This window comes from Sarcophilus harrisii, chromosome 4 (assembly GCF_902635505.1).
Source record: "Sarcophilus harrisii chromosome 4, mSarHar1.11, whole genome shotgun sequence".
NCBI lineage: Eukaryota > Metazoa > Chordata > Mammalia > Dasyuromorphia > Dasyuridae > Sarcophilus > Sarcophilus harrisii.
The window spans coordinates 168,730,411-168,745,014 of NC_045429.1; the positions used below are offsets into that span (position 1 = coordinate 168,730,411).

The window sequence follows — 14,604 nt, forward strand, 5'->3', positions numbered from 1 at the left end:
GCCACTTGAAATTTCTCCTGCCTTCCTGTCTGTCTCTATCTCTGACAGTCTTTCTTTCTGTCTCAGTTTCTAACAGTCTGTCTGTCTGTTTTAGACTGAGAGTCTCACTGTCTGCACGATACTGCCTATCTCTGCCTGTCTCATATGTGGGTGTGAAAGGGAGTCTATCTAAAAATGAAATATATTCTTTCATAGCATGGGGGCTAGAAGTATGCCCCAAGATTTGAAAAATATGATGTAAAAAAATTTTGGCTGTCCCTTCATACCAGAGAAGTTTGATTTTTTTTTTTCTCTTTTATGGGTTGTATACAGTAATTTATTGTAAAATTTGGTTTAAGTGTCTGGTCAGAGGCTCTGTGTTGTCTGTTGACCTTTGCATGTAGTCAGTGATTTCCACAAAACTGCCCCCAAATTCCCTTTTAATTTCTTATACTGAACAATGATATGTTGAAACCTAATGGGGAAAGTCATGATTTGGCAGTGATAACTATAATTGGGATCAACAATTAGGATAGTTAGGGTCGACTTTGGAATTATCTCATTTTCCTTTGAGTTTTATCGGTATATTTATCTGTATATTTTGTCAAAAATTCTACAAGCATATTTGTATTGTCCAAGTTGTGTGGATTCAGGATTTATTTTCCAATACTTATGTAAGTCATATAGTTTTGACCTGGAAGGGATTTTATAAATGATCTAGTGCCTCTACTCCCTTATTTTATATATGAGGGACAAAATTCTTTGCCTAGTGAAATGTAATCTATATAAACTTATTTAATGTGACAAGATGTCATTCTATACTGGAACTCTAAAAAAATTATTAAACCATTATTACTGACAATAGATTATCAATGACTTTTACCCAGTCATATGCATTCGGCCACTTGCTATTAGCTGAAACTGGGAAGATATTTGTTAATTCCATTTGTGTGTGTGTGTGTGTGTGTGTGTGTGTGTGTATGTGTACTGTATTTCATGGGGTAAACAGGTTTAAAAAGTAAAATCACATTCTTTGGTATTGTACCTAAACTTTGATATATTAAATTTAGTTATTATGAGTATTTCTCCTATCAGCTGATCTCAAACTATCTCTAACTTGTGATTACATGTTGTTTTTTTTCTATGCCCATATTATAGGCATGGCATTACTTTGGTTACAAAAATAAGAATGTGAAATAAGAAAATATGTGAAATTAATATGTCTTTATTAATTTTAAATAAAATAGTTTTTCAGTGATTACCATTTCACATTTCTCCTAGTGCAGCTGTGAAACTTGATAAACTAAATGTAAAACTTTAGAGGATCTTTAATTTTTGTGTATTTTGTTTGAATTTTAATTTTGGTCTATTAGATTTTTTTTAAGCCGTTGATTGTATCCTTTGTTAAAAGGTTTATTTTTGATAGACATTTGTATTATGCTTTCCCATTAAGTCATATAAAAATAGTAGGTTTAAAGTTAGTTTAAATTAATGTCCCATGTGTTAGTAGTTCTATATTCCAGTGCCCCATGAGATAGTATGGGACTATGCTTTTTGATGAGAAGATCAATCCAATTTTAATGGACAGTTGGGTATTTAAATGAGCAAATTTAGGTTTCTGACTTGAACTCATAAGGGAAATGATTATGTTTGTGATTATGCTTGAAGGTTATCAACCATCTGAATCAGTCATTTATTCCAAGTACATTTGGTTTGACATAACACTTCCCCCCATATATTTTGCCCCATACTTCCCTCTTAACTTTTAAAACTTTATTTATGCCAAGGGAAATTTAATTTGAACAAAAGAACTGAAAATGGTCAGTGTCTTTAGTTAAATGGAAGCTTGTTCTAAGCAAATAGAAAAGAAAACCATGAAAGATAACTGTGTGCTCATGGTCCTCATATTCAATAAGATAATTAAGAACTACACAGCTGCCCTGGAGATGGGGGAGGGTCAGGGGAAGGACTTTCTGGAGGACACTGCAATTAAAATATAACAGTACGACTGTTCCCCACTAACTTCTGAGCCATCCAAAGCACCTATGGCCTTTTCCCAGCTTCCTGCCCTGCACTGGCTTAGGGAATATTGATTTAATTTTGGAGCCACAGGTTTGCTTTATTTTACTTTGACTTGTCCCAGCATTTTGTCAAATTATGTGCCTTCAAAAAAGTTCAGAGTGGAGTATTCATCTCTGATGACTATAGAGAAATAGGCGCCATTCCCATGTTCACACAGAGAACTACTGTCAGCTCTGTAACTAAATTCCCAAGGCTCTATTTTTCAAAGTGCCAGATGCTTTGGCAGGCCACATCTCAGGCCCACAGCATCTCCTCCTGTGTGCCAGTCCTTTTGAGTGAGCAGTTTAGCAACTTAGTGAGAGCTGATCATACAAGCTAGATTAGCATTTGATTTTTAGATGAAGAGCTTGCATATATTTTAAATACTTCATCATAGTGGAGGACAAACATTACCAGTGATGGATTTGTTTTTTCTGCTGATCAATTGACACCAAGGAATTAACAGTCTTTGAAATTGAAATATCTTTCCAGAAGCATTTTTTTCCCCTTTTAAAACCCTTTCCACTTATTTATTTTTTGCATTTTTTGTTTGCATTCAAATTATCTCATTCTTTCTTACCCATTGAGAGGGCAAGCAATATATCAATTATCCATTTGAAATCAAGCAAAATATTTCCATTATTATCTATTTTCTTAATTTGATGAGTCACAATTTTGTTGTTGTTATTGTTGTTGAGTAGAACATTGTTGTAAAACTAAAGATCAATCCATAACATCTTAGAACTTAGAGGGAATTTAACATCTAGTCTGATCACCACACATGATGCTTCAGAGAGTTGGACTTTACTTCCAGGTTCTATTAATTGTACAAAAGTGGCCATTGTAGAGACAAATAAAGTAACTCAGAGGGAAAAAAAAACAAAAAAACAAAAAAAACTAGACTTAGAGTTAGAAAAACTTTAAGTTTGAATCTTGATTTAGATATTTATTAGTTATGTGACTTTAAAGTCATTTTGATGGGTGAATAGGACAGCAGCAAAAGATTAGGTCTTTGGTAGATAGATGAGCCATAAGGAGGAACCTTGACAGAAAGCCTTTGTTGAATTTAAGTGGGCAGGAAGTGAGCCTTTGTTGCTGTGGGTTGTAGTTGAATTCCCACAGTTATTGTAAACAATCTGGAGGCCTACCTACTCTCAAAGGCAAGGTGGGAGAGATGTTGACAGGATTATCTTGACCTCACTGTAACAATCTGGAGGCCAAACTATAGCTATCAGTCCCCAAGATTATTTCTCTACTATACAGGGGTCCTCAAACTACGACCCGCGGGCCAGATGCGACAGACTGAAGGCCCACAAAACTAAGTTTTTGTTTTTACTATAGTCCGGCCCTCCAACAGTCTGAGGGACAGTGAACTGGCCCCTTATTTAAAAAGTTTGAGGACTCCTGATCTAAGACTTTCCCCTTCCTCTTTTTAATTGCTAATTCATTAGGAATTTAACAAACCCCCTTCCCCACCCCATGTTTGTAGCATGGTCCACTAGGAACTTTTTCCTTGTTAATCACTAACTCTCTTTTTAAACTTAGCACACCAGTCAATGGTGCAATAACCTACACATTATTTTCAAACACCTCTAGACACCAGCCAAAACCCTAAATATATTTTGGGGATTTGGTCCCTGTACCCCTCAACTTTTTGTCCTCAGATTCTGTTTCCTTATTTTTAGAATGAGGAGGTTTGATTTCTCAGTTGCTCCAGGCCTAAAATCTATGATCTTGTGATTTTTGAATGCAATTCCAGATAAGTTATATCAATCTTATAAAGTGAATTCACCTTATTAGGTATTTCCAGATATTCCATAATACTTTATTTTTAATTTTAGATGAGTATGAAACTTGAATTTTCCACCAACACTTGTGGAATCTTCATGTTAACATATAGTAAATAGGGAATTATAGAAGCTTTTTACTGAGGGGGCCAACATGATCATACTTATATTTTGGAAGATTATTTTGATAGCTGCGTAACAAATGGATTGGACAGGTGAGAGACTCAAGATAGTGAAATCAATAGAAGGTTGTTCAGATAGTCCAGGTGAGAGATGATAAAGACCTGAAATATTGTGGTAACCAAGTAAGGAAAATGGAATGAAAGGGAGAGATTTTATGGAGCCAATATTGACAGGATATGGCAACTGATTGTATTAAGAGAGAAGATGATCAAGGAAGACACTAATTTTTGAATTTGGGTAACTTGAAAGACAAAGATGTGTAAAATTGAAACAGGTGAAGATTTCTCAAGAAGTCTATGGGGTGGAGTAGATCAGAATCTAGGCCTGTCGGAAGCTACCTTATCCCTATTCTCAGAGGTCTGTAGAGCAGGAAAGATCAGACAGTAAGTCTAAGCTCCAGGAAGTAGACAACATTGCTGATCATTGGTCAATAGTTTTTCAAGTCCATCCAATTGAAAGACTTGGCTTCTTTACTATTTAACCAAATTCACTATTTCCAGCTTAGAAATTACTAATTCCAATTCCCAGGCACAATGCTGGGTGATGAGAGCTGCTTAGGTCTCTTCTTGCAAGGACCAAATAAATGTTTCCTCTTTGTATCTGAAGATGCCTCTGAGTAATCAGTTTGGGTAAGGGGTTCTGGCACCATCCCACACAGTGTATATTCAGTAAAAAAAGGAAATCCCCAAAGAGAAATGAATTTAAAGGGAAGTAGAAAAGATAATGAGTTCTGTTTCAGTCATACTGATGTGGTGTTAATGATAGTGGGAGGTGTGAGAATTGGGATGGGAATGCCTTCCTCTGGTCGGTGCAGGTCCAATGAGAAAGAAGAATTTGCAAACCTGTGAAAGGTCTGCATGACAAAAAGGAAGTTTATTGTTCACTAAGAAGGATGTTCTCTTAGCAAACAAAATTCCTAATTAGTAATTTGGCAAAAGTGTGTTAACAGACCCCCTAGTTATATGGGCAAATGTTGGCCTGGGGCTGGGAGCTGTCTGGGATATTCAATAAGAGATCATTAGATAGAGATCTCCAATCAAAAAAATCACTTAACTAGGAGTTTGAAGGCTTCTTCCCAGAGTCTGGGAATTCCCTGAAGGGGATCTAGGCTACCCCTAAAAGATCTCAGTTTCAGTGGAGGGTGATTTGACCAAGATCTCCAATTGAATGAAGCCACTTAACTTGGGAAGGGCTTGTCTGAGAACATATGCTTTTCCCAGGGTTTGGGGGTAAGGATGGGGGAGAGGGGGAGGTTACATCATTTTCCCCCCAAAAGATCTCAGTTTATATCAATATCTGCTTTGATAATCTTATAAATCTCCTGTTGGAGGTATCCAAAAGATAGTTTATGGTGGAGTATTGAAGTTCAGGATAAATATAATGGATATGTAGAAGACAAACATTAGAGCTTATAAATTATTTGTGGGAGTCATTTATGTAGAGATAACTAAAATGAGAACTGATGAGATCACCAGAATGCACTTCTGAAGTGAGCTGTACAAGTTTAGGAGATTAGATGGGATGATGATCCAACAAAGAAGACTGAAGAGTTCAGACAGAGAAAGGGTATTGCAGAGGGAAAAGTATTGTTATTGCAATTAAAGGTGTGAATTTAAGTTCCATGTCTGCCAATTTGTAACTTGTGATAATCTTTCAGGGATTTCCTAAAATGAGCAGATTGGACTAACTAGCTTCTAAGGGACTCTTCTGGCTTTCAGTCTCTTATCTTATGCAGTAAAAACTTGGAAAGAATGTGAGGAACTTGTGTTTAAGAGAGAAGGAATGGTCAGAAATGTCAGATGTGGCAGAGAAGTCAAAAGGGTGAAGAATGAGAAAAGGCCTTACATTTTAGCAGTTAAGAGATTATTTGCAACCTTGGAAAGAACAATTTCAGTTCTCATCATCATTATGCCAGAACTTAGTGTCACAGTTCATGTTCATATTCAGTAATAGTGTAATAATGTGAATGTATTCTTTTCTTTAGTTTTGAAGCATTTTAGTTATCCTGAGAAACAGAAAAAGCAAAACAGTTCTAGTTAATTCCACTTGAGCAAGGAAATGCCAGCATTATAGAAATATTACAGAAATTAGAATAGATTTATAATTTTTTTTGTTAGCTCAAAAAACTGTACCCCTAATTTTAAGATGTATACCTTGTAGATAGATACAAAAATATCAGTTTTCTATACTTGCTGTTTGCCAGCCTCATAAGAAAGCCAGAATGAACAGTTATTGAACATTTCACCAGTTGGAACACTGTATTACCTGGAAGTCCTGAAATGCACAGATGGACACTGTAAGTTAAGATATTAGACTGGGAAACATTGTGGAAGCTCAATGTGTTTACTGTAATATTAGAAGAAAAAAGGGAGTCATAAAATAAATGAAAATTAACTTCTGTACAATTTGTCTTAATTATACTTTATTGCATTTTAAGTGTTTGGAAATTACCGATCTTTCTATAGTAGCCTAAATTAATTGTTTATTAAGCATGATGTTTGATTAACTGGAATTCTTTACTCCTATCATCAGGTAGAAAAGAGGTGGATTTATTTCTATCTGGGATAAATTATTCCAGAAAGTTAGTAGTTGTCTTATTTTCATGGGTAAATTTCACAGGTTTACTGTGTTCCTCTAGTTCAACTAATAGCCTGTGCTGATCCATTTATTTTTCACTGATTCTCTAGGTTGTTGTTCCTGCTAATCAGATGCCTCCAGTCTAAAATTAACATTGAGTCTGAAAGAAGGCAATTAAAGTCATTTGTCTTCCAAATGAGTCAATGTAGGTATCACTAGTACTTTAAATTTATATAGAGAGCACTTAAGCCATTAAAAATGGTAATGGGTGCCCAGAAGGCATATTTTGCAATTCTGTAAGTCATTTTAGCACTCTTGACAACAAACTAAATTTTGTGGAAGACTTTTCCTTTCTGTTATACAAGAATATGAGTATCATACTTTAAAAAAAAAAAATATCTGTTGCAAAATTTCAAGTGACCTTCCCTCCTCCCCCAGGGAAATTATAGAAAGAATTTTAAGAGCAAATCTATAGATTATATTTTAAACAAAACTGCTTGCTGGCAAACATCTCTTCCAGATCTCACTGAGAAACTCTTGGACAGACAGTGACATTTAGCATACTATATTTACATTTTAATAATAATTGTCAAAATGATGCTGAATGGAGCTAATCTTAAACTGTGAGTCAAAAGGAATTTTTTTTTCCTTTTTAGGTCGTGAAATTGATGAGGTTCATCAAAATCAACTAGTTCCATATCCTTCTGTTTCCTGAAAAATAAACTAAGAGAATTCAAGATTGTACACTTACTCCTCTGAAAAGAGAATGTACAGATTATTTGAAAGGAACTAAGATATGTATTTTTCTTACTGGGTCCATTGATTATGTCAGTTCTACCTGCTTCCTAAAATGCTTGGAAGCATGGGCGATTGTTTTCATAGCATGATTAAAATAACTATATATATATTTAAAGCCATTAAAAAAATCAGGAAGCAAAATCTTATCCTTTTTTACTGCCTCAAAAATTCTCACAAATTAAAATGTACAATTGATTTACATTGTGGAGGAAAATTATTGTTTTCAAAAGGCCAGAGTATATGTAGATATAAAATCATATGAAGGTTAATCTTAATCACAAGATTTTGTCCTCCAAAACAATAATAGAAAGTGAAATAAAATGAACTATCCTTTTCTTACATGGTATCTTGTGACCCTGAATGAATTTGTGTTTGGACTGGGTTAAGGTCAGGAACATTAAATCTATTTTTCAGTAATTGAAATACTATTTCACTTGAACAGAACTAAATTATCCCATCAGACTCATTTTCTGTTCTTATCTTTTAGTTGGTCTTGTGTAAAGTTCTCTCTAAAATGTAATGTTCTCTGTTGAGATTTTCTTGGGGTCTCTGGAGGCAGCCTTTGTTTCAATTCAGTAATCATCACAAATGCAGTCCGGTGTTAAAGTCCAAATTCTTTTTTATCTCCTTCAAAGTCCTATCTCCTTCGCTTGGTGCTTGTCTAGTTTTCTGGAGGCCTTTCCAGAGTCTTGGTTTCAGGGGAGAAGCAAAAGAGGAAAGCCTGCCACCAAGGTGCTGTGAGATGGGATGAATCTGAGTCCAAGGGCTTGTGCTCCAACCTTCAGCCTCCAGTCTTCTGTCTACTTGTCTCTGAATCTCTGAATCTCCCTGTCTGAGGCTTCTAGCTTATATGCTACACACTGAGAACAAACTAATCATTATATCACTAGGAAACCATTATTTGTTGTAGGAATAAATCAGTGCTAAACTAGATTTAACCATTATCTCCTCAATTCCACTTAGTATCTTATTTCAAGTTCTGGCCCATAACATCTTCTTGTAGGATTAAATCAATCATACTGAACCATGCTAAATTAGATAACTATTGTCTCTATTAATTCCACTGACTTAGTACCGCATAAGAATCCTTTGTTTCAAGTTCAGAGTTCTGGCCCATAACAGTCTTGCTATAGGTAATTTGCATATCAGGGATTTTGAAGTGTACACTAACATAATATTGCCTTTATTAATTAAAATGCTAGCATTTTGGGTCTCTCATTCAGGACCCACTTATATCTTCAGTTTAATAGCTCAATCTAGTTACTTCCACAAGGGGAAATGTCGTAGTGGGAAGAATTCTCTTGGATAGAGAAATTTGAAGACCCTGTTGATAGTTGGGATGCTTAGGAGGAGAGGAAAGAATTGAACTTCTAAACTGTTTTAACAAACCACTTTGAAAATACTTATATACAATATTTTGAAATTTTAATTTTTCTGGAAATTAATAAAAGACTTCTCTTTTGTTTCCTTTAGGGGGTTGTACCTTCGATGATGGTCCTGGAGCTTGTGATTACCATCAAGACCTATATGATGATTTTGAATGGGTTCATGTTAGTTCTCAAGAGCCTCATTATTTGCCTCCTGAAATGCCTCAAGGTAAGAAGCATTGTGGTAATATTGTGTTTTATTTCTTTTTTAGTATTAATAACTGATTGTTGAATTAGGGCCAAGATTTTTTTCCCCTTTTCTACTTCTTCATATAATGAATATACAAAATCCTTGGCAAAGACTTACCAGGGAATAGGTCTAATCAAAGACTGTAAAAGAAATTCTGAGTTTAAGGGAATGGGGGGATTCTTGGTCTTTGTGTTTACCTATACAGATCTGGGAAAATGTGGATTCACCCTTTTGTCTGACTGGGGAATAGGAAAATTGACCAGTTTTTTTCCTGTGATTTGGGTACTTCCTGTCACCTATCTCTAGATACTCATTCTTTTCTTAATTGTTTAATCACTTAGAGTTAATTGTTATCCTCCAAAACATCCACTCTTTCTTGGTCATTTAAGTTGTTATCTCACAGACCATGAGAGGTGTAAGGCATTTTATTAATAACAGAGTATTAATAAGATGACTAATTAACCTAGAATCTACATCTCTCAAACTTTTTAAAATATCACAGAATTACACGGTTTGGTATGTTCTTTGCTCTTCCTTATTTTAAGTGCCACACCATATCTTACTAGGGATAATGTGTTTTAAATTTGTTATTCCCTTGGAAGCTTTAATGTTTTAATTTAAAGCTTTGCCTTATCTTCACAAGTATTATAATAATAGAGTGGCCAATAAATGCTGGCTAACTGGCACTGTCTCTGGGGGAAAATGTAAGAGATAATATTATCCATATTATATTTAAATAAAGAAAACATCGATATTGGCAGAACTAGTAATAGTACTGAGTTGACCAGGATTAAAAGTTAAGCTTCTAGTGTTGTGCCACAGTTCTCTTTTATTATCCTGCCTCAGTTTATAATTGTGCTGCTCAATCCTGCAAAACCACCCCTCCCTCTTAATCAGAATATTTGATAAGGAAAAAAGATCTTATATTTTAGAATATCAGAATGCCTCTCTCTATCCCAAGCTATCAGAATATCAGATACCATCTTATCAAGTTGCCTCTCCCCATCTCAGGAGTGTCTCCCCCCATTATGTCTTCCCCATCTCTGGTGGCTCTTCCCACCCTGTCAGAGGCTCCTTCCAGCTCTCAGCACCCTGACTCCGCTCCTGCCTCAGTCTACCCCCTGTGAATGAGCCATGTGTATATATGCCATTTGGTCCCAATAAATCTCTCCTTTTTAAGTAAATTATTAAATACTCTCTAATTTCTATCTTGCATCAGTTTCTCCAGCATTACATTTAGTGCATTTTCTCACTATATTATGCATCTTTTCTCGGTTACATAACAATGTAAATCCAGAAGGAATTTAGGCAAAGGGGGAGGGGGAGAAAATTTTTGATCAAAATCCCTTTTGCCTTTTTATTCTTGCTTTGCTGAGTATTTGGTTTAAAAAACAAAAACAAAGCTTTAAATGAGATATGTATGATACAGTAAGAAATATGCTGTACTTAGAGACAGAGCATCTTTTTTTTTATTTTGGCATTCACTAGCTTTGTGACTTTGAGAAAATTGGTAGACATAAAAATATCCTTTATTCGCTTCTGTTCCATATTCTACCCATATGTCTACTCCTGTGCCTCATTGTGTTGTGATGACCCTGGTGTGTGCCAGTTAAATGTAAACTCTGGGAGTTTGTATTCTGTTAGAAAGATTTTTTGTATATGTGCCCCATTAGAGATTATTTCTCTTCAGAGTATGACCGCGACTGAATGTGAAAAGATTCATTACTAATAGGCTGACTACGTGGTGAATTCTTTGATCATGATGATTCATGAAATAAAACAAAATACAAGCTCCACTCTATCATATACTCCTTTCTTCTCTAGTGGTGGTGGTAGAATGGCAGAAAAATGGATTAACAATCACACAGATTTTAGACCACATATGATATCCTAATTATTGAACTATTGAAATGCTATTATGAGAAGTAAATCACATATATCTTGATATTTTCACTATGAATGAAGCCAGGAAGTTGGGAAATAAGAAGAAAGATGGTATATGATGTTTTTATTTTTCCCAGAAAGGCAAAGGATTTGGCAGAGTTAATTTTATCTTTTATCCAAAGCCAACAAAAAATACTACATGTGAAACTGTCATCACAACACAACAATTCTCAGATTGTAAGGCTCAAGAGAAACATATCAACAAAGATCACATTCAAGATTACTGTAGTGTATGTCTCAAAATGTGTTGCAGAATAAATATTCTGTTGAAATCAACAAAAGCCTCTAAATGAAACCACTATTTTTATTAGTGACCTAAATAAATATAAAAGTGGCCACAGAGGAGGATAATGGAAAATATTGGAAAATATGTTAGAAGAATAACATAAAAAACCTTAAGTCTGTTGATCACATGGAAACCATCTCTGTATTTATCAAAAATATTTTTTTAAAGAAAAGAGTAAGAAAGCTTTGGAAACAGCAAATACCAAATAACAGCACAAAAAATAAAATTAACTACACCTGCATATGTAAGAAATAATTGCTTACCAATATTGGAGTTATTTCTACCTCAATTGTGTGTGTGTGTTCAGGTAGATCATAGACTTAATGAGGCCAAAAAAAAAATCAAAATGAAATATCAAAGTAAGAAAAATAATAATTGTATTGATGATGTGTAATACAATAAACTAATTATGATCTAAGCTCTTAATGCCAAGAAAAAGGAAGTGACAAGAGAATAGACACCAAACACTTAATTCTTTGAGGACAAGGACAGTTTCATTTTTATTTTTGTATGTCCAGCACCCAGCACTGTACCAAGTACTTTTTGTTTGCTGATTGATTCTTATTTTTAAGGAAATGCTTCTATCAATCAGTTCTCACAAGGAACAAAGCCAGAGAGCTTAGAAAAGACTTTAGTCAATAGACTCTTGAGATCTTTGAAAATGGGGAGAGATGGCAGCCATTGGCAACATTGGCTTGGAATATAAACTTGTTTGTAATATTTCAGTGCCTCTGGAATCTCTTTAAAACTGTAAGTTTCAAATAAGGTCCTGATCTTCATCGAACAAATACATTGCTCTCTGGAATTCTTAAAACTAATGAAATGACAGATTTAGTTAAAATACAAAATAGATTAGTCTATCCAAACAAACAAACAAACCCAAAAAACAACTTCTTTCCCCAAAAAGCCCAAATCAAAGCAAACAAGACCAACCAAAAATACAAACCTAAAAAGAAGTAAAACCTGCAATGGAAATTATAAAATGTATACTCTTTAATCCCACCTTGTAAATAAGCACAGAAAAGAGGTCAATTGCCATAGAATTATGTTACTAATTCTTTTTTGTAGTGATAAAACTGATAAGATGACTGAAATCTGTGTTCTTTTCTAACTGCTGTTTGCCATGGGTGAGTAGGCAAGTAGTGGTTGTTGAAGCTAAACTGAGCTGTCTTTTCTTTGCAAAGGAAAAAAATTTCACTGTGATGCTAAGATCCTTTGTTTTCTAAATTTTATTCCTATATTGTCAACAGATAATATTTCATTTTTGTACATATGTTTATCTCTCTCTTTTGATGATGTTTTGTTGGTATATTTTAATTAGAAAAACCCTTGCAGTTTCTTTAGCATCACTATTCTCTGGCATATTTAACTTGAAATATTAGGACAAAATTAAAAGGGGAGAGGATTGGAACATACACACATTTTGGCTGTTCATCATCAGAGAATAATCAGAAAGAAGTTGATTTATGGAAATGTTGCCATTGTTAATTACTACTGAAGTTAGGTAATGAATAACTCAAGAGGTCCTGACTGGCTTAGATGACCTTGATGACTCACCTTTGATGAACAACTTAATTTGTGGTTCCTAGATAGGATGATATACAGAGAAAATGAAAGGGTTTAAAATTCTGCTACATCTTCTAATTAATAGGACATTAAATAATTAATCGTGCAGAGGAAGATAAAAGGCCATGACCATTTTATTTTTACCCAACATAATTTCTGTTAGTTCAAAAAAATAAGGTGGAGGAAAATTTTAACTTAAAAAAAAAAAAACAAAAAGCAATCATTCCTTCTCATCTGCCATTCCATTTCTATCTTTATATCTTTATTATATTGATTGAACACTGTCATTTAATGTTAACTCTGGAAGATAGATGTTTAGATGTAATTCTTGTTATGGAATAAATGACTTAAAACAATTACACTTGTTACAGTACACTTTTATAAAGCAGAATCCATTGGTTTTTGAATAAATTGTGGTATGCTAGATAATTTATGGGATAGCTAGAGTGAGCCACACATATGAAATTGTGACATGATTTCCTTTAATAAGCATTTATTAAATGTTTATATGTACCAGATATTATCCTGAGAGCTGAGGACTCAAAGAAAAAAAAGTAAAAATGAAAATATTGCCTTTTCCCTCCAGCAGCTTGTTCTCTACTAGAAATAAACTCTATTTATAGATTAATGTTTACAAACTTAGTAATATCTATTACTATGGAAAAGTTGCTAATAATTTGGTAATCTGGGAAAGCCTCACTTAGGATGTGAACTTGAGCTGAGGAGCAAGTGAAATTGAAGAACATTCTGAACATGTAGTATCCAGTGCTTTGAATAGGAGCAAAGATGGGATGCCTTAGATAGAAAATAACATAGAGTACTTTTGGGTTAGACAGATATAGTACTTTTCTTTTTAGAGTCATATTAGTTTCCCTTAAACTTTTTACATTGTCCCCTACAAAGCCCTACATAAATCTTAAGAGCTTAGAGCCCTTCTTAACTCAAAGATTGAATCCCTTTGCCCCTACCCAAGTCCTTTATTTCTTGTCTATATTAACACCTCCAGAACTGATCAGTTTCCTACTCCTACTTTTCCCCTTCTCCTTTTCCCTTATCATTAAATTATATTATTATTTCCTTTATTATTATATTATAGAGAGTATCTGTTCATTGTACTCCTTTCTCGACATCTGCACAGGAGCAGAGGAACAGGTTTCTGAGCTCATTATTCTTTTTGGTCTTTGCTGATTCTCTTGCTATCTTTTCCAGTACAAAGAGGCTAGTTTTCCTTGCCATTCTTGGACTGAGACAGAACTATGACTGTACTTTACTCTTTACTCTTAAGGTTTATGAGAATTCCTGAGTCTGGAAGCTGTTGTTTGTTCATAGAGAAATGAACAGATGTCTTTAGTTTCTGCTCTAATTTGCATATCGAATGGTCAATCTATCCATCTCCCTGCCCCAACTTCCTTTAATGGCTAACTTTTTGGTTCTATCTAATCTTTTCCCCCATCTAGCAGATCTCCAATTAGTAGCAGAGATTAGGATCCTTGACTTCAGTGAGAGCCTAGTGGGATCCACAGAGCCATATATCTGCATGTTGGGGAAAGTTAATACTATAAGATAGATTTCCACTCATATTTGTTGCTAGTATTTAGCATCAGTGTTCTAGTTTACCATTTAAATTAAATTATAAATTGAACATAGCAAGAAACATGAGATGATTAGATTAATCTTTAAATTGTCTTCTACATTTGAAAGTCGATATAGAATAGGTCAATTACATTGTGGTCAATCTAGAATAGAATAGGATAAGGAACTGAATTTGGAGTCAGAAACATGGGGGATCATATCCTGCTTAAGATA

General features: G+C 34.4%; 1 protein-coding gene across 8 annotated transcripts in view; it reads left to right on the forward strand.

The window, feature by feature from the left end:
• Positions 1-14,604, forward strand: part of PTPRK (protein tyrosine phosphatase receptor type K) — a 721,856-nt gene that overhangs the window by 189,407 nt on the left and 517,845 nt on the right. For all 8 annotated transcript variants that reach the window (XM_031964293.1, XM_031964294.1, XM_031964287.1 and 5 more), the window contains exon 2: positions 8,859-8,981. In XM_031964293.1, the coding sequence (XP_031820153.1) occupies positions 8,859-8,981 (123 nt within the window). The remainder of the gene's footprint in view (positions 1-8,858; positions 8,982-14,604) is intronic.